This window comes from Symsagittifera roscoffensis, chromosome 6, assembly GCF_963678635.1.
Source record: "Symsagittifera roscoffensis chromosome 6, txSymRosc1.1, whole genome shotgun sequence".
NCBI lineage: Eukaryota > Metazoa > Xenacoelomorpha > Acoela > Convolutidae > Symsagittifera > Symsagittifera roscoffensis.
In genome coordinates this window covers 8,293,723-8,314,691 of record NC_087067.1, presented here as the reverse complement: position 1 = coordinate 8,314,691, position 20,969 = coordinate 8,293,723, and the positions used below count along the sequence as shown (strand labels likewise).

The 20,969-nt window shown below is 35.3% G+C and overlaps 1 protein-coding gene across 1 annotated transcript in view; it reads left to right on the top strand.

Annotated features, from left to right (window-relative positions):
* The window catches only part of LOC134848581 (WD repeat-containing protein on Y chromosome-like), a 30,649-nt gene extending 10,493 nt beyond the window's left edge, over nucleotides 1-20,156 (top strand). Inside the window, exons 8-20 of the mRNA XM_063866096.1 lie at nucleotides 2,892-2,985; nucleotides 3,526-4,064; nucleotides 4,448-4,586; nucleotides 5,248-5,385; nucleotides 5,709-5,843; nucleotides 6,553-6,707; nucleotides 6,950-7,111; nucleotides 10,014-10,147; nucleotides 10,957-11,119; nucleotides 13,173-13,405; nucleotides 17,412-17,511; nucleotides 19,332-19,447; nucleotides 19,808-20,156. Of these exons, the coding sequence (XP_063722166.1) occupies nucleotides 2,892-2,985; nucleotides 3,526-4,064; nucleotides 4,448-4,586; nucleotides 5,248-5,385; nucleotides 5,709-5,843; nucleotides 6,553-6,707; nucleotides 6,950-7,111; nucleotides 10,014-10,147; nucleotides 10,957-11,119; nucleotides 13,173-13,405; nucleotides 17,412-17,511; nucleotides 19,332-19,447; nucleotides 19,808-20,078 (2,379 nt within the window). The 3' untranslated portion in view covers nucleotides 20,079-20,156. The remainder of the gene's footprint in view (nucleotides 1-2,891; nucleotides 2,986-3,525; nucleotides 4,065-4,447; nucleotides 4,587-5,247; nucleotides 5,386-5,708; nucleotides 5,844-6,552; nucleotides 6,708-6,949; nucleotides 7,112-10,013; nucleotides 10,148-10,956; nucleotides 11,120-13,172; nucleotides 13,406-17,411; nucleotides 17,512-19,331; nucleotides 19,448-19,807) is intronic.
* The last annotated feature ends 813 nt before the right edge of the window (nucleotides 20,157-20,969 follow it).

Sequence of the window (20,969 nt, the reverse complement as noted above, 5' to 3'; positions counted from 1 at the left end):
TTGTAGTTTTACGTCAGATCCTTCTATCCCACCACGCACAAAAGACTAAACAAATTTGGGAAAAAAAAATTAAAATTTGTAGTTTTTTTAAAAGTATGGTTGGAACATTCTGTGCTACTTACGCAATTACTGAAAATCCTTGTGTATTTTTGCTTATGTTCATAAGTCATCTCTTGTTTCGGTTCATCGATTCAATCCAGCAGTTAAGGCCCAGGTTAAGGCCAATAATTATCGATCTCAACATTATTTTTCTATCAATGTTTTTTGACACGGTCGCGATCTGAAAGTTTAGGTAGATGTAGTGCTTTTTCATGAAGTTCCTTTTCAAAAGTTTTTCGTTTTTGACATCCTGTTCATTGATTGGCTAGTTCGCAGATGTTTGTGAAGTATCTTTGTTATGGTTGATTTTCTCAGAAATATTTTTACTATATTTTTGATTCTTCTTTTTTTGCATAATTATCAATATTTTTAAGAAAAATTGTATTCATTTTTTACATAATAATCAATGTTTTTAATAATGGTTGTACAATTATTATGCAGAGGCCTCTTTATATAGTTCTGATTTGAATTATCAGGACAGAACGAACAAAACTTGAAATTTCAAACGCGATATTCTCAAATTGAGTGAAGATTAGACAAAAAGTCAAGAAAACGATTTTTGCTTAAAATTGGATCAGAATTAAAAATGTTGCCTTATTTCTCAAAATATTTTAACCAAAATTTCACCTGATTAGTGGTTTATTTTAGTTTTTCTTTTATTTGATCAAAGTTTACGCTGCAACTACCAAGTTAATTGATGAGAAAGTTATAACAAAAGAAGTCTCATACTCAATATAAAAGTCAAAAACTTTTGCTAAAACGAATTTCAAACGTTTCACGCAAATTGTTGAAAAATTACCCATCTAAAACTTTGTTGGGCGGTGTAAGAGGCTTTGCTTTGTTGAAATAATTGTTTCATCTTTTATACTGGTAGTTTCAGCTTAACTCTTGATTAATAAAAAAAAGCCATTAATGACCCATTTTCGGGGTACAATTTTGGTTAAGAAATTTGATTTTAAAATGCACCATATTAATTCTGGTCAAATTCATAGCAAATTTTGTTCTTTTCTCATTTTGTCTAATCTTGATCCAATTTGAGAAAAACGCGTTTAAATTTTCAAATGTTCGTGGCGTCCGTTTAATTTAAATCAACACTGTATATCGCGTGTTAATTATCCCAATTTGGCTAAATTTGCAATATTTGAACCCCCATAACTCTACTACAAATGATATGATCAAGGTAGTTGAACAAAAAGTGAAATGAACAAAAGTTGCTCAAATTTTCACTAGAATTTAAAAAAATTCATTTTTTTTCCGGAACTGGCGACCAAAATTTTATTTTCCGAAACTGGTGACCAAAATTTTATCTCAAATTTTAAAGAGTTTGGGTTTTTTCATTAATCAGGAATGCCGCTGAAAGAACCGAGTTAATTCATGAGAAATTTATATCAACAGAAGACTCTTACTTAGACCAACGAAGTTCTAGAAAGGGAAAACCTCCAACAGTCTGTATAGGAGAATAAATTTTTGGTTGATAGCCAAAAAAGATCATTTTTATTATATAAAAGATATATATTTTACTATCTTTGCTTATAAACAAGTTTCACAAATTTCAAATTTTTTGCACAATTTTTCGAAAATTTTAGCTTCAAGATTTCTTAAGCTTTGTAAGAAACTTCTTTTGTACCACTTTCTCATTAATTAACTCGGTAGTTTCAGCCCAAATCCTGAGTTACTAAAAAGCCAAAATGAGCCATTTTGTGGTAAGATTTTGGTTACGTATTTCAAAAAATCAATTGCACCTTATTACTGGTAAATTGTGAAGCAGCCTTTTTAATCTTCTTTGTCTAATCTCGATCCAATTTGAGAAAAACGTGTTTGAATTTTCCAATGTTGTTTGTTGTGTCCGGTTAGTTTAAATCAGCACTGTAATTGCTGGTGAATTTTTTTCATCAACTACACGTTTCCTTTCTTTTGTTCTGGGCGCTCAAAAATTTTTTCTAAGTTTGTCAATTCAGAATCCAAATTGCAAATGAAAGGTTTTCAATATGATAAATCAGATGATCAAATAAAAAACTTTCTGAGTAACCGTCACGAGAAAAAGAAGTTGCAATTTTTAGTTTTCGACCAATGATATCACCTAAACTGTTCATCATAAATGGATGAAACTGCCTAAAATAGTTTTACGAGTCGATCAAAAACAGAAAAGGTTGCTTTCAAGTCTTTTGTTTGGTCGCTCATTCGAAAAGTTTACCAGAGATGTGTTCTTGATGTCAAAGAGTCCAATCGAGTAACTAGAAAAAGGTACTTTGAACTTAAAAACTTCATTGGAGAGCTAAGTTTCTCAGTTAATCCCTCGTATGAGATCCAATCACATTTAAGCAATTGAAATCTGCGTAAAAACAAAATACGTCTTTTTTTTAGTAGGCGAGTTCTTTTTTGTTAAGACAAACTTATGCGAGGGTCTGGCTAAATTGTTTAGCTTTCCAATCAAAATTGTTAGATACGAAAATATCAAACACTTTTTTACAAGGTTTCTTCGACACCCAAAACAACTCTCTGACGAGCTTCGATTGAAAGGTCAAACAACGACTTGAAGACATGAATTTCAAAAATTTACTGAGAAAACTACAAAAATATGATAAAAAGTTTCGTTCATTTTATCGGTTGAAAGCTGGAAGGTACATTTTTTTTGTCCGTGATTGTGATCCAAAACCAATCTAAGACTCGATTATATTTCACAATCCTTCAAAAATGAGCGGATATAGATTTTTCTGGTAATCAATTTAATCTAAAAGGTTGTTTGGGTGATGGTATAGTTGTTTCATAAAAAAATTCTTCCTTTTTTCCAGGCACAGGCTATGTGTGTCAGGGTGGAGGAACTTCTGAACAAAGAAGAGGAGAGGTTCCACGATGAATCCATCAGAGCTGTCAGATACTTCACAGGTTTGTCAAGTTCAATTCTTAAACAAGCAATTACATTGAGCAAAATAAAAACAGTTTAAAGGATTATATGTATATTATATCTTATAAACTGTTTTTTTTATTTCTGTTTTTTTTTGTAAATTATTGTTTGCTAGAACCAATTTATAAGATATTTTTTGTTGCTATTACAAAGTTATTATTTTGTTATTATGATAAAATGGAAAAAAATTGCTTTTATTTATAATTAAGTTGTTGAAGCATTTTATCTTTTTGTATGATTTTCAATACAACTGATTTCATACCTTCAGTTCTGGGTACGAATTTAAATCTAACCCTGAATATTAAATCTTCAGTTTGCGAAATGGCATTTAAATGTTCTTTTTGTAAATATTTTGGTGGATGATTTTGATGCAACAGATTTCAATTTTTGTTTTGTACGAATGTCCTGAAGTTGTAAATCAAAACCTGAATATTGAAACTTCATTCTTTATAACGAAATTTTACGCCAAATTCATTTTAACCAAATGGTATTAAATGTTTATTGGTAGTTTTTTTTTGTAGACAACCACGTGATTCTTTCTACGAGCGGGAGCTCAAATTCTTCCGTCGTCATCGCAGACAAGACCAAAACCCGAGCCCCTTACATTTGGAAGATCGACAAAGGCGTTGAGTGTTTTGACCTCAGCCGTAAACACGACCTCCTAGTCACTGGATCAGTAGACCATTTCGTCAAGTTTTGGAACCAGTACGTCCCGAATCGCCCTCTTGCGGTGCTGAAAGGCCACGTGGCGACGATAGTCGGAGTCGCTATAATCGAAGACCTCGGCTTTGTTATCAGTTACTCCGAAGACGCTATCATAAAAGTGTGGCATCTTAATGACTACAAATGCGTTGACACAATTGATCTCCACTTTCAGTGTTTAGAGAACCGAGCTCCCGAACATGGAAACTTCCCACTCTCGTTTTTCCCCTCGCTTAACTCGTATCTGTTCACGTGTAACGACTACATGGCCGAGTTGAAAGTGGGGACTTTCCATAACTTCCTTATGGATTACGTGGTGACGCATGCTTCGCCGCTTTGTGGAGCCATTTATAATCAGGTTTGCAATTTTCTTACTTTTCAGATTTTTTCCTCTTTTCAGTCTAAGTACTTTTAGCCGTCAAATTATGTTGAAATTAATCTTAATTCGATTAATTTGAATTGAAAAGTTTTTTTTGTGTAGCTTGAATTTTGTACACTGCCTGTGAACGTGTTATTCAAAGTATTATTCAATCTGTATTGAAACATCATAAGAGCATTCAGTGTTTTTTTTTCATTTCTTCCATTCTTTTGGTTCGATTATTTGCTTATGCAATCCTAAACTTTCATATTTTTAAATTCAAACGTTTGGCAAAGAAAAAGTCTTAAGAAAAATTACAAGCATCAATCATTTGTTTGAGGAATCATTGACTAAGAAAACGCTGATAAAAATGTTCACTTTAGGCATCAAAGTCACCGGATTTCCACGGACACGTGGTGACTGCGTGTGATGATTCGGAAGTGGCTGTTTGGAACTCGGAGACGGGAAGTAATGTCACTCGGTTCTACAAAGCACACGACAACGAAGAGATCACGGCACTCAGTAAGGAACTGTCAAATTATTATGATGGCAATTCTTTTTTTCGGTCACGAAATTGACTATCATAAAACTTTGGATGACTTCTCTCTCCCCTACGGAAAAAAATGCCCTAGGCTGAATGGTGAGAGCTGGGCAAATAAAAAACTATCAAAATACTGTTTTGAAATTCGACACCAAATTTTACGGGATTCACAGTATGACACCCGTAATAAATATATATTTGAAAGGTTTTATTCTTATAAGCATCGTTTTATGATCAATTAAAAAGTGTAAAGTCACCGATATTGCCATCAAAAATGTATAATGAACTTAAATTTCAGCTTTAATTGATCATGGGTTCAGACTGTTCGAGATTCGAGATCCTTAGCGTTTCAGCATTTTGTCGCGCTGCCGATGATAGTTTAAGGTTGTATAGTTATGGGCTCTTTTCCTGTTTCCACTCTCGTAAAACTATTATGTTATGGTCTAAAAATTGATCATACAGCATAGCAATTTGCAGGTTTGAAATTTTGTACAAATCTGTTCATTTTGTTCACATCAATTTTTTTGTTCTTAGAAATCAGAGAAAAAATTTCTAACAACTAGCAGAATTTTCAAAAAAGTTTTGGAATAGTTTTCAGCAAAAATTGAAGGGGGACTAGGAAAGAATCTTTGAACATTTCAGGCTTCGATCAGAAGGGCGAGCGACTGATTACTGGGGGGAGGGACGGGACAGGGAAGGTGTGGTACTACCAGTCGGGGGTGCTAAGTCACGTGCTCCTACCCACAGAAGACGCCGCCGAGGTTACCTCCATTACTCCCGGTGAGATTTTGAGGCACATATTTTGGATGGTAAGCTCGGCTGCCAAACCACTTTTTTCTTAAGTAAGTATTATTATTAAACATTTCCTTGGCACAAAATAGAATCAATTATGTGATCAAGTTCATGCTAAAATCTGAGGTAAGCACCGAAGCGGACAGCCTAAAAAGTCATGCAATTAATAAACGAGGTACTACTCCCTTTAAACGAGGTACTACTCCCTCCAAACTGAATTGGTAAGAAATACTCATGTGAAGTGTGATAAGTCATTGGTTATGTCATTGGTAAGTAATTAGTGATAAGTCATTGGTTATGTTTGGTTTTAGTGCAGCACATGGGGAAGCCGGTGATCATAACTGGGGGTTGGAATCGGAAGATTGTGGTGTATGCTGATGATGCGGAGACAGAGAGGGTGCAGGTGTGCGGCAGGGAGAAGTGGAAGGGTGGACAGCTTCACAAAGGTACTTTTATACTTGATAAATTTTGGAAAAATTACGTAGTTTTTCTAAAAGTTTCTTTAATACTAAATCCTTTTTTTCTAAATCTCGCACACTCTTCAAGAATTTCGCATTTTTTTCTCGAGAGGCAAGATTCTGCCACAATGGCCCACTTAAACCGAAATTTAGATTTTTTGATCTCATTTTGACACCTTGAGGGTATGATGAAATGGGCCAGCGCAATAATTTGTTACCTGATGCAATAGTTGGAATTTTGTTGACTAGATCATCAAACTTTAGTTGATTATTTCCTCGTACGCATACTTGGAAAGCAATTCTAGCAATACTCTTGCATAAAATAAAGATAAAATATTTCAAGAATCTTGCAAACAAGCAAGACAAATGCATAAACGAAATTCTGGCAAAAATCTTGCTAGATTTTGCATTTTGACTACTTGGCAATTATCAAATCCTTTCGGATGTTAAAGCTAACAAAATTGCCTTATTGTATCAGGAAACCAATCGCAGAACCATTTAATATCTCAAAAAAACTCTTTTAACTTGGCAAAACGGTGATTTAGTACTGAACTTCTGGATTATTTTTTCCTTTGTCTTAGAAATCGGACATCGTGAACAGAAGTTTTTCTACTTAGAAATGATTTTTATGGGAACGAAGGGAGTGAAAGTAAAAAAGACCACAGCCAACTACTTATGTTGTTTTTGTGCCCGGTAGATGACATTCTGTCGATGGACATCTGCTACCCGTGGATGGCCAGCTGTTCATTCGACGGGGAGTTGATCCTGTGGCACTCGGAACAGGAGACAGTTGAGGGCAGACTGCTCCGAGGGGGATACGACACTGGCGAGAACAGAGACCAGATTCTGGAGGTAATGTTGAAACAGATTCAAAAACAATCGGCATTTTTTTCTGCATTTTTTATAATTATTTTCTGTCGTTATTCTGTTATTGTTTTTTTTAAAGTTCTATTTCCCAATCTCACTAATGCAACACTTCAGATGCAATTAAACCGGATTTTTGGTCAATCAAATATCAAAAATATAAGATAAATGATGTCAGTTTTGCGGTACAGTTTCAACGATTAACCCACAACACAATTTTGATATTTCAGGCCGGAATGAAAGCAGCGAACATGGAGGCCAGTAGACCGGCAACCAGACAGAGCAGGCCCTCGACCCACGCCAGTTCGAGGAGCTCCAGGTCCAGACCTAGCTCCAGGCACCGCAGACAGTGGGCTCAGACACCCATCTCAGGAAGGCTGCCTATTGATAAGGTTAGCTTCATGTGCATAGAACAGAACATTATGAAAAGAATATTTTACTTCTCCGTAAAATTACGAGCAGTCATCTTCACTGCGATGAAACTATAAGCGATCAATCCGAAAATGTCTCAAATGTGACTTGCAATTTCGACTCTATTCATGAAGCAAAAGTAAGACGCTTAGGCAGCTAAAAATGAACTCGTAGGTCCAGTGTTGGACCTATCGGTAAAACTGTCCATGTAATTTATTAGAGTTTCTGAACTTCATGTTTATTCCAAAGTTGTATTGAGTAACAATGAACGAATTGAGGACAAAACTTTCAAAAACTTCTGCTTCACTCACGACCAGTTTAAACCCCTCCCCCACAGGTAACATTCCCCCCACCCACACTCCAACAAAGATCAGCAAAAACGAGAAGCTAACAATTCATGAGAAAATTCGTAAAACAAAAAACATAAAAAACGATAAGTATTTTTCAGCCAAATCGAATATCGATTTATTAATTCAAAAAAACTGTTTAGTTGAATATACTGCATTGTTTTTGAAGTTTTTAGAAAAAATTTTTTTCTAAAAGGATAAATGGATTATAATCCAGTTTTTAAGGAAAAATGGGTTATAATCCTTTATAATTGATAACAATCCTTGATTTTAAACTATTAAAAAGAAATTTTTTTGTATTGAAAAAAAATGATTTATAATCCATTTTAAATCAATTATAATCGATTATTTTTGAATTTTATAGAGACTGACAATGAAAATCCATTATATTTGATTATTATCCATGAAACTCCAGTATCGGTGTTAACCAGAATGATAACAGCATTATCTTTTTTAAATACGATAAAAGAAAGCGTCCTTGTTGCAAAATCCGCTTACAATTCACAAAATACACAATATGGCCTCGAATTACTCTAGGAGGTTATTGAGGAAATCAAAAAACTCAAAACCAAACACTTTTTCTGGGACACAATTGTCTCGTACAATTTTATAGTATGGCACAGTTTTGTCAGGGACTTAAGTGTCTGGGACATAAATGTCTATGCACCACTCTTAAAATTTATAACCAATTTAACACTATATTCTTAAAAATGCGGCGATACTCGAGCTACTTAAAATTCTTGTTATCCATAAAATCGGAAAAATGCTGAAACACGGCCAACTCACAGAAGCGGGAAACGGAAAAAATCAAATTGTTCTAAAAACCTTCATATATTTAGCATCCAACCTTGATGAATATACATCTAATGATATTTTGAAAAATTATGTGTTAAAACATTGTATGTACAGGTTTTTAGCAAGTCTTCTCCTTCGAGAAATAAGTTCTTGGCAATGTTTTTGGGAGGAGGGCTCGGTTTTTTTTATAACAAGTTTTGGCAGTAAGATTGATTTTATGAACACGTTAAGAAGCAGTATGGCTAGCATTTTTCTGATTTCACAGCTTTTTCATCATACATAAAAATTAAATTTCTTGTTTTTTCCGGTTATTTTTTAAAAGTTTTTTGTGAGAAATTATCTAAGAAAGCAAATAGCTAAGAGACCACGCGACAAGCTAATAATGTTCTTAGTTTTTCTCTCCCGAGCCAATTTATTTTGTAAGCGTTCAATTTTTCAATTGCTTATATCTCGTTTCAAAACTGAAATATTAGTATTATTCTTCCAATCTTTCTTGAAGAGTGGACAGGAACTATAAATTAGATTCGGTTGTTTTTCAGCCAGCTTTGTTGAACGAAAAGACAAAGAGAGTCAGGTGTGGTGCCTTATTAATGCCCCAATAGATGCTGAGAGAGGTTCAATGAGTTCCACCACAAATTGATCATCTTTTCAGCTACTTTTTTATTCATCAATATTGTGCAATACCTAAAAAATGTTATCTTGTTTGAAAATATTTTTAATCACTCTGGTCGGATCATTCTGTGCGACTCACACGGCAAGTGGCTATCCTGTTTGTTCCGACCTTTGAAAGTATGGATGAACTATATTCGGGTTTGTTTTCGTTGTTTTTTTTTCTTCATTTTTTCGCCATTGGAATGGTATGAAGGATATGTCTTCTTATTAAAGTCATTTTAAAAAGGGCAACAAATTATTCCAATGACGTGCAAAAACCGATTGGAAATTTCTGAATTTTTGTCTAAAATCGAGCGAGTCAAGCGAGTTCAGTTTCGAGCGAGTCTAATTCGAATTTTCGTTTTAAAAAATTGATCATTTAGGCTAAAAAAACTGGATTTTTTAAACGAAAACTGGTTTTGGCAGCTTACTTGTCATCCTTGTTACCTTACCCTGCCACCTTACCTGTAATGAATTATCGCTAATTTGTCAACTTTTTTCGATCAATAAGCGCTATTTAGATTTTTTATGAAATAGCACGGAAAAATCCATGGAAATCTTACTAAGTATGGGTTAGCATATTTTCATTGATAATTATAACTGGGACTTCAACATGGGAGTTCTCTCATCACACCACTCACAAGAAATGAAACTTGTAGAAGAAAAAACTACATATTTTCTAAAGTTGTTTATTAAGGTGGTCGAACCTTCTGTGCTACTTGCACAGCAACAGGCTATCTTTGTTATTTCTTCGTAGCAGCATGAAAAAAATATATAATGATTTCTTAATAATTTTGTGACTTTTATTCATTTGATAATTTTTTCTATCGTTTATTCTAATATTTGATAATCATTTAAAATTTTGGTACTTTTATTAATTTGAAAATTTTTTTCTATTTTTTATTCTAATATATAATAATCATTTAAAAATTGAGTGACTTTTGTTCTAATATTTAATAATATTTTAGAACTTAGGTACTTTCATTCATTTGAAAATTTTTTCTAAATTTTATTCTAATCATTTGATAATTTTGTGACTTTTATTCTAATATTGAATAATCATTTATGAATGTTGTGACTTTTATTCTAGGTGATGTTCCTGAAGAGTCGCGCTACCAGTCTGTCCACTCAGAAGGCGCTGCTGGTGTCGAGTGAGGCCGGATCTCTCTCTTTCTGGCACTGCTTCAACAAAAAACTCTTAGCAAAGTTCTACGCAGCATCCAGGCATGATTCATGATTAAAAAAACACCATCTAGAATTATAAAGAGATGGTTAATGAAAAATTGCACAGAATGTATCGACTAGTTATGTCATTTTAACTAATTTTTGCGATCAAAAGGGTCAGGGGCGGATTTAGGGGGGGGGGGGCAGGGGGCAGACAGTCTTCTCTCAGGGATTCGACCCCCTGCCGACCCAAAGGGTCCACCCTTTAGTACTTTTTAAGAAATCCATTTTTGGTGACGGACCCTAAAATTTTTCTAAGGCGCCCTCGGCGCCAATACATACTAAGTTTGAGATGGAGCAAATTTTCAAAAAATTTTCGAAAATTTTCCAAAAATTTTTTGTAAATCCCCCCCCCCCCCCCCTCGAGAAAATTCTAGATCCGCCCCTGAAAAGGGTATCGAATCAACGTTGAAAATTAACCATTTTTTAAATAGTAATTTCCAATTAATTTCCAACTTTTTTTAAAATTATATATTTTGGGGATATTCCATCTAATTTTTTTGGGACGTAATTGTTTTCATAAATTTTGAAAATTTTCGACTTTTTTCCGATTTCCTTTTTGGTTTTTGCTCAAAAAAGATTTTCTATTATTGTCATTCATAGCGATTTAAGTGTTGCCCAATTTAAAATAAAAACATCAGTTTCATCAAGTGAACTGATTTTAACGACCTAATTTGTTACACAATTTTCAGCATAGAGGTTTTTCAGACCATTTATTATTTCAGCTTTTCTAGGGACAGGATTAAAGAAAAACTTCCAAAAGAAAAAAGCTTCTTCTCTAGATAAAAACTTCTTCTCTTTTGTTTCAGGCCCCAGAATTCAGTTCTGGCTCTGTTTGACGTGGGACCCAAGAGCCAGCTATTAACGGGAGATACAAGAGGTTACATCAGCATCTGGAACATAGTGGACTATGCTGTGAAGCCGACTGGAGAAGTAACCACAGAAGCTCCTCCTCTCCTCAAGAAGTTCAAGGTCATTAGATTGTGTTTTTCCCCAGGGCGCTTTCCCCGACTGGGATTTACTGGTAGAAATTATGTTTACTATGTCTGATTATTATGGAATTGGCATAAGTTCAAACTGGCTAGAAGAATAAATAATAAAAATAATAAATTGTTTGCAAATTAGATTCCATTAAATGTAAAAACACTACATTTACAACTAAATGAAATCTCATTGCGAGAACGCCGTGGAACTATGCAGCTTGTTTTCAGGCGCCTCTGATCCTGATATGACTTCTGTTGTTTTTTGATATCGATAGTTAATCAAGAAATCAATAAAAAGAAGAACTGACGAATTCCCCCCTCCCCCATACCTGCAGATTTTTCACTTTTTTGAATCATTTGTAAGAAGGAGTTGATGTTAATTACTCTTCGTACATAGGTTTAAGAGTTGCCTATGCTGAGGCATGTCTATTATACACTCAAACTTTAATCACAGGAATCCTACGTTTTCTATGAGAGTTTTACTCATTTCAACTCAAATTTTTGTTCCGACTTCCGAAGAAAGTCCGCAATGATTGTGCTTGGGTGTTTTTGCTCAGTAAATATTCAATTTTTAACTCATCTGAAAAATTTTATAGTCCGTAGCTCAAACGAAAAAATTCACCTGTGATCATTCTTTGTTATGGGGGGTTTGGAAATTGATTACTTGGCTCATAGATAAGATTAACGCGCGATATATTGCATTCCTCTAACACGCGTGAATTGCGGGTTAATTCATTTTATATTGAATTGAGGTAAATCTTTTGATCTTATTACTAGGGCATGAGACTCGAAATACATCCTTTCGTATCTTACATAACAAGAGGGGGATAGGAAAAATTTTTGTTCACTTTGTCCGATTGTTATGAGAATTGACATGCAGACAAATTAGGCTATGAAAAACTTCTTTGGTCTTCATTATTCACATTGTTGAATCAACCGTTACAACATAAAAAAGATGCTCGTTTGAGGTTGGGGCGGGGGAGGGGAGCAGAAAGAACCAACGTTTTTTGCTTAATTTTTGTGTCATGTGTATTTTTTCAATTAGTTGATCAAATATTTTTTAAAAACTTTCTCAATTGGCCTTAACGTGCAGTCGGGAAGTTTTGGTTTTGCTATGATATACGAGTTTTATGTTACCATTTTCAAAATATTGAGAAATATAAACGCTCAGAATGAGTTTTGGCTCTTTTTCTTCTCCTTCCCACCTGCCGATTGATACCGTACTATTAGCCAAATATTAATATATCAAAAGCTATTGGAGACCAAATAAATGGCAGTAAGAATTATTCGTGATTCGAACGACATTAAAAATTTTTCAAAAATTGTCCCCGTATCGAGAGAAACATATTTAATTTTTTGATTTTTAGTGGAAATTCGAGCAAATAATGCGTGAGATCAGGCTTAAAGTAGCTTTTTTTAGCTTAATTTAGTCCGTTAAAACTTAGTTTCACCCAAATAAAGTAATTTTTAGAGTTTTCTCTAACACCATTTGGCAATTAAAAACTTCAAAATGTCAAAAAAAACTTTGATTTTTTTTGTTTTCTGTCTTTTTTTTCCAAAATTTTTGCCTATTTTACTATGACTATCGGATTTTTTGAAGTCCAGTTTCTCGTTCGGATCTTTTTATCACACCACGCAGAAAAAAACGCCACTAAATTGAAAAAAAAATGTGTCTATTCTTTTAGTCTGTCGTCGGAACTTGCTGTGCTACTTGCACACAACCAGCTATCCTTGTTGCATTATGACAACGTTGAAATAATTCAAACTTTTGTGCGTCCGAGGATTGGAAAAGAATCCAAGTTTTCTAAAATTGGCCAACCGTGGACAATAATCTGAATTTTGGCCCTTTTTTAAGAAATTGGGCAATTGTTAAGCAGATTAAGTTGTTGATTTTTTGACCGCTCAGATTGCAGCAAAACTCGAGTGTTAAATGCAAGGATTTAGTGCTAAGTTGCTTCTTTTATTTGAAGGGGTGGCATTTCTTTAGCAGATACCAAAGGGAGGGCGATTATTAAGAAGATCTTAATTTTGATCTAATTTAGGCCCACTACCATGCAGTTGTGAGTGTGGAATGGTTCAAACACTCCTCAGGTGCCAGCTTCATCATCTCAGCCAGCAGTGACAGAGCGGCCAGAGTGTGGAGTTACGGGGGAGCCCAACTGGTCGGAACATTCGGCCAGATTGGCAAATGGGATTTAAAGGACACTTCGACTTGGAATCAGGAGGGCTTGGATTTGGTCAATAACACTACACTAAGCAAAAGCACTACTTTTGTGTTAGTCCAACAAGATTGTTTATGAACCCTCAATGTTATGTTAATAAAACAGATGAAACAAACTGCAGAGGAATGAAATCAGATTAGCCGGTTGTTGTGTTCCCATCGAAAAAATTTTGCTGAAGAAAAACCTTCACAAAAATTGTTACTCACGGCTAAACGTTTTAAACACTTGAGCACTTAAGCGATGGCGACTATTTTAGGCGAAAAACATATAAGGCAAAAAAAAGTGTTAAAACTAGGCTGACATTTTGATTTTAAAAGCGTATATCTATGCTATATTTAAATGCGTGTGACAGTATCTCCCTATGCTTAAGATTTTTCAATTTGCATGTTCAACAAACGAATATTTGCATGCTTGAGCTATATCGTCTATTCCACTGCTTAGGAATTTTTTTTCAATTTTCCAGTTTATGATTGCTAGGACTATTGAGAAGCCCAATTGCAAGACTGTAGCTATTATGGGGGGGAGAGGAGTGCGCAGTGTAGTGTAATTACACAAGCAAAGCTTATGTGAAAGTATGCAGTCTCTTCTTTTTCCAACCTAATCGCAAATATCAGTGTTCATTTTGAAAGGGTTCATTTTGATCAATAGCCAGCTATTAAGTACAGCCAATGCTAAGGATATTGACACAGATAAATAATTTTTTAAAAAGCACTTTAGCTTCAAGGTATCATGAATCTGTAGCGTAGAGATAGGTAAGGATACCCGCAACAAAATAAAAGGGGCAAGGTCGGATGTTTTTAATTTTTTCGTATACTAGTTCAAATTCTTGTTTGTTGGTAAATTTATTTTTTTTTCAAATTGACTACTTTGACTCCTAATCGGTCATAAATGGTTTGCGTCACTTGGAAGTTATGTAGACTCAAAATTGGCGTGCGTCACTTAAGAAATTTTGTAGATTCAAAGTTTTACTCATTCAGTTTTTCCCAGTAGCGTTAACGGTCATAATTTTGCTTCTTTTTGCGAAGTACAACTTCGCCGCTGTGTTTAGAAGTTGCATTCATCAATCTATACATGAGTGCAACCTCCGTTTTATACTCCGTGTTATGACGTGTTTTTGGTTTTTCCAATCTAAAAAATTAACTATTTTAAACATTAAAATTTTTCTCAAATTTTGAGAATCATAACCTTTTGGTGGTGCGATGTCAGCTTACTACTAGCGATTACAGATGCGGCCTATATCCAATGATCGCTCAAACATTTTTAGTGTTCAAGATGTGACGTTATTTTGAGAAAAAAATTGTAAAACAACCAGATTTTTTTTCTTTTCAATTTTTGAGTTTTTTCTACACTATAGCGGTGTGATGTAAAGTTACTTACTTACAGAGGTTGCTGATGTGCACTCAAATTTGCACTTTTCAGAACAGTTAGGGATCTCAGATTCAATCAGCCCTCTATCTATCCAACTAGCCATCCCTCCTCTTTGTCATCCTCCCAACTAGCAACCCATTCGGCGAGCTTTGATACCATCGGTCAAACCTTTTATTCATCAAGCGATCTGTGCAACCAGCCAACAGGCCAGTCATTCATTAGTCGGTACATTCATCAAGTGATCCATTCATCAAGCCATCCATCCATCCGTCCATGCATCAACCCACTCATTCGCCAAGCGATCCATTCATCTAGGCATCAATCTATTCAATCAGGTATCCATCCATCAAACCAGCTATCAAGCAAATCATCCAATAATAGGAAAAACCATCTAGCCATGCATCCAACAAGCTATCTGCCCAGCCATCGATCGAACTATTCTTTCAGCAAGCCATCCATCCATCTAGCCGTCCATTCATCCAGTCATCCATCTAATTAGCCATCCATCCATCTACATATCCATCCGTCCCTTATCCATCCATGTAACTATTCATGCATCTCATCAGACATCCGTGCAGCAGTCCATACTTGGTCTAGCTATCAATCCAACTAGCCATCTCTGCGTCAAACAACCCATCCGTCCAGCCATCCATCCAGCAAGCCATCCATCCAGCAAGTCATCCATCCCACAAGCTATCCATGCACCAGGCCATATATCCATTTAGTCATCTCTCAATCCTACCATCCATTCATACAACCATCCACTCAGCTACCCACCCATTCATTCAGCTATCCATCCAGGCATCAATGAATCCAACATCTAGCCATGCAGCCAGTCACATATCCAGCCAAAAACCCATCTATCCTCTCAGCAAACCTATCCTCGCAGCAAACCGCTTATCAATTTAGCCATCCATACATCCAAGCAGTCAGTCTTCGATCTAACCATCATTCAAGCTATCCATATCTCCAACCATCCATGCTGCTAGTCATCTTACTATCATCTAGACAGCCATCCATGCGCTCATCTAGCTATCCATTGTGCCTCAATTCCATCCTTTTAATCATCCGGCCAATGGTTTAAACATTCATTGATGAATCCAGCCATACTTATAACCAGACAAGCATCCATCCATTAAACCTATTTTTCTGTTAGAGATAAACGTTGTCATCTTTCAGGAGCAGCTTAGTTGCAGGGGCCTGCTGTTTTTAGTTGAAATTGTATGCAATTAACTATGTTTTTCTATTGCTACATACTAGCAGTGTATTAATATTGCTACATACTTAAAATATTGTTCAAACTGCAAATGAACAGTAAAGAACTGACCGCTGTAGTCGCGCCAACGTGCTGCATGCTTACCAGCTGAGGGTAAGATTCATTAAGAAAGTTAGAGTCGGTTATCGCCACCTTGAACCGTCACTCGGCTTTGTATTCTTTAAACGCTTTTTGTCAATGTGCTCTGGAAAAATAATAGAAGGATTTCTGCTGAAATACTTTTTTATTATGAGAAATTTCGACTAATATTAACAGTTTTATTTTCGCCTAATATTAATTTTTTTTCGCCTATTATAGTTTTCGCGTAAGATATACAGCCCCATTTTAAGCTACTTGTTAACAGTTTATTCGTTTTAGATGACGTTTTTCAGCTAGTTCAAATACATTTTTGGGGGGGGGGGGGCATGCGCAGAAAATTTTGGGGGGGGGGGGGGGGGGTGGCATTTTTTAGTTTGATTTTCCAAGCTCTCCGAAAATTTTTTAAGGACCCTATTGTGTCAAAAAGTTTCTGCGCCGCATGCAGATTTTTTTAGAAAACAGGCCAAAAAAAGCGTTTTTAGGCACTTTTTGGATAAATTTGACCAAAAAAATTTCTTTTTTTTTGGCACGCGCTCCCCCACAAATTTAGTTATTTTGACGCCCAAGGCACCTTTTGAAAAATTTGGAGGCCAAAACTGGATGTTGTTAAATTATACCAAAAAGGGGTCCTTTTGGAAAACTTAAAACTTAAGCAACCAGAACTGAGGGGGGCCCCGATACCCCCCCCCCCCCCCCCCCCCCCCCCGTCGCCACGATACTAATTTTTTTTGGTGATGAAAACTTTTCTCTAATACATTCAAACAAGATGAGAAGTATGATGAACTTGTGGACTTTAGGAGGGTAGGCGCGTTCTTTCTCCAGGGATTTGACCCCCTTCCGACCTAAAGGAATATCCATTTTTGGCTGACGGATGCTAAAAAGTTTTCTCAAGGTATTTTGGGCGCCATTATTTAATAATGTTGAGAGGTAAGTGCGCTCCAAAAATACGCAATTTTTTGGTCAGAAATTTCCAAAAAAAAGCCTAAAAATGCTGTTTTGGCCTGTTTTTATTCAAAATTTAGCCTCCGGCGCAGAAAATTTGGCAAAACAGGATCTTTATAGTGCATTGGACGGCTTGGAAATTCATTTTGGTGGACCTTAAAAAAGTCGACAAAATATTTGATATTTTTTTTTTGAAAATCCGCTACCTCCCCTCGAGAAAACCTAGATCCGCCCCTGGTTCTCATCAAGCAAAAAATGGAATGATTATTTTTCATACTCCTGAGATTTCAAATAAGTGTAACACGACAACTCACATCAAAAGACAACTCGCAATAAATACAACTCGCACTTAACTCCAAAGATAATCACTTATTTAACCCTAAGTTCTGTTATAGGAGTGAGAAGTCACGTGATACTCCTGGGGTGTCCCAAACAGATGGAGGAGTCTCGGATTCCAAGGGGGACGAGGGTGCTTACAAGGAAAAAGAGATCGAAGTTAGTTTGTTGGAAAATTTTTGCACGGTTATAGAAAATTTAAATTGTTACTTTTTGGAAGAATTAAAGCCTTGGTTAATTTAATTGGGACAGTACAGCAGTTCCGAAGTACAACAGTGCCGAAAATTAAATTTTGTTCAACATTGCCGAAAATCAAAATGTTCAGCAGTGCCAGAAATAGCTGTGACTTCTGTTTTCAATCATTCCAAATCACTGACATGTATATTAATTCCAATTGACGCAAATTGAAAAGTCAAAAAAGGTCTTTTTAATTGATGCCGCTCGTTAAACAAATAAAATTTCCCAAGCATGGCGTCATAAATTTTTCTGAGCAAACAATCAACTCAGCAAAATTTTTCTCTTCGGTTTTGCTCTAAAACAACACGTATTCGAGTTAATTGCCAGTATTTCCCAAACATAACTCAAAATTTTCAAATATCCTCAAGTTTTGGCACTGTTGAACTAATTGTTCCGACTTTCGTAATGATAATAACGGAATATTTGTGCTCGGTGTGGTTTTTTCCTCAGACAAATTTCGACTTTTTAACTATATAGCTATTAATGACGGATTTTTTTTTTTACAAAATACTCTAAAAGTATTGTTGTCCTGAGCTTAAATTGGAAAGATATTTCAACTGTGTTCTTTTTTCGTAAAATATGGGGGTTTAAAAATGGCCATTTTGGCTAATTTGGGACCATTAACGCGCAAAACGTTTCGCGCTATTAACGCGTAAGCGGAGATTTAATCCGTCGTAGAATTCGTACCAAATTGGTTGAACGAAGAATATTTGCCATAATTGATTTGTTAATAGGAGCGAAATTTATCACTTTAAATTTATTATGGCGTGTGGGGTAATGCTTTTCACAAAAAAATCTCAAATTAAAAAAAAAGTTTATTTTTTCTACATTTAATTTGTCCATTTTATTACTGCTCCACAGAAGGCAGTGGGAACATTCAAGGATTCGCCTTGATACGAGCAGTCTTGTTTTCAATTTTAGCATCTTAAGGGTATTCTTGTTCCGACTTTCAAAGAAAATTAAATATTTATGCTTGGGGTCATTTTTTTATTTATTCATTCAATTATCGGCAATCGAAATAGTAGTTTTTAACTTAAGAAATTTTATGCCCCATTGAAGATATTAACTTCCCAAAAACAAGAATATTATACCTTACAAATTTTGAAAAATAGTATTATAAATTTAGAAAGATATTGTTGTAAATTTGAAAAGATATCAAAATATATTTAAAAAGATGTTTGGCCATGCTCTGGACTAATTTTTGCGCGCTTTGTAGATTTCATCCATAATCCTGAAAGCCATGCGCGAATTTTTTTTTGTTGGCGAAAAAATAAAATCGTTCCAAATCAGTCGTATTAACTTCGTACGACTCAAAATTTCACACTTCATCTTTGATATCGTCCAAAATTTATGGTTTGTAAACGTTTTTGGTTCAATAATTTCGTTTAATTGCAATAATTTGTTTTTTTTTCTAGATTTTTAAAACATCAAAAATTGAGTTTTAAACGCAGAAAAAGTCTTTTAAAAAGTTTTTTTGAAAACCAATCTTATATTGCACGTGACGTTGTAATGTGATTTAAAAATCATAAAACCCGAGTGCATTCTAATTCTAGAAATTATAAAAGTGAGTTGATGAGATTGTTTGAGATTTTAAGATTCTATAACGATTATCAAGTGTCCGCTCAAGTTGGAGACCTTCGAATGCTAAAATCCAATGTTTTGTACATTTTTATAGTCCACATAGCTTGAAAACAGTTTGATAGACACTTAACCGATATAATTCTGACATGGGGTTTGTTCAGGTTCCTGAAGATGAAGAAGGACTGTTGGAACACGTGGCCGAGTATTTGAAGGAGATGAGCGAATCTGGTCACGTGGGAACTCAGCCCAGCCTACTCGGAACTTCAGTCGAGAAAACGTGAGTCTGAAATATTATTTAATCCCTGAAGAAGACGAAGAAAAAATTATCTTCAGGCCACACACAATTTCACGATGGCAAAGAAGAAGTTATCTTTATTTGATTTGCTATAAGATTGAGTAACCATGAGTCATCACGAGTCATCATTTAAATTAAGTCTTCAGTTCAGATCGTGAAGTTGTGGCCGGAAAAATTTTTTTTTCGTCTTCAGGGAACAAAGTGATGTCAATTGAGAAATTTATAGTGAAATATACTAATTTTTTGTTTAATATGATTAGTAATTTGCTTGGCTCTTGAATTAGGCAACATCATAAAAGTAACAAAAAGCAAAATTATGCTAAGTGATTTTATGTTTTCCAGATTTTTAACTCGGATTCAAGCCAGGCGATCCAGACGACACGCTTTCGAAGTAAACATAGAAAAAACTAATCGATTCGAGGACATCTGCGCTCCTTTCCAGGCGCTGCAGCCGAAACCTCTGGCCTCCGAGGAACTGCCGAAGGGTATGGCCTTCCGACTGCCTTCGAGGACTGTAACTCGTGCCAGTCAAGAAGAGGCCGCCGGGAACATAGTGCCATTGAGATCATCCACTAAAGTCAGCTTCAAACTGAGTAAAGATAACAAAAAATAGATCAGAACTTGTAATCCCTAGATTGAATTTGAAATTTCTAAACTGGTCTTGAAATCAGCACTTTATTTTTAAACAATTGACAAAAATTTTGCGACATGTTTTCTTCTTTAAGACCCTCGATTCTGACGCGCTCCGTCCAGTCGTTTTGACGCGTTCATTCTAAACTACCAGAGTTGATATTCTGAAAGTACGACTAATCATACGACTTCATACAAAAAATCAATAGAAAATGCTTGTCTTTGCACAAGAGGAGCGCAACTTTTTTTCAAACCTAATTTGCAATTAAAAGTGCTACTTTTAGTGGCGCGTTTGAATCAGGAGGCTGCATTGGCAGTACAATATTACGTGCTTTGACATTTGGTTAGAATGAAACAAAACAGTTGGTCTTTTTCTTACACAAGCCAGCAGCTAGTGTATTAAAACGAACCTTCTGTTTTTCTAACCTAACTCGCAAATGAAAGTGTTCATTACTTGGTGGCAAAGTATTCGTTATTTGGTAGCATTTTCACTATAATCACGATCTGTAGTATTGGAAATTTCATAAGATCTGTTCTCTGCGTTAATTGTGGCCAGTGTTTGTGACCAATTAAGCGTCCGTGCCTCAGTGGCTAGTGGGTGAGAAGCATAGTCTCTAGGTCGCCATCGGGCGGAGATGGAATCCAAGAAGTAGCTGATTTTTTACTAACTCTAGTCTTATTTCATTGTTTTCTTATCGCATTTTATAGAGCTGCTGTTTGGTCGCGTTCTAGCAAGTGTTTGCGAAGCGAAGCTTCCTTTTTGTGTTAATTTATTAAATGAACCTAAAAAGCTATTCATTTCATACAACTGTGTCATAAATCAAATTTATTTTTAGAAATTTTCCATTTCAGTATATTTTTGAAATGCATAAAT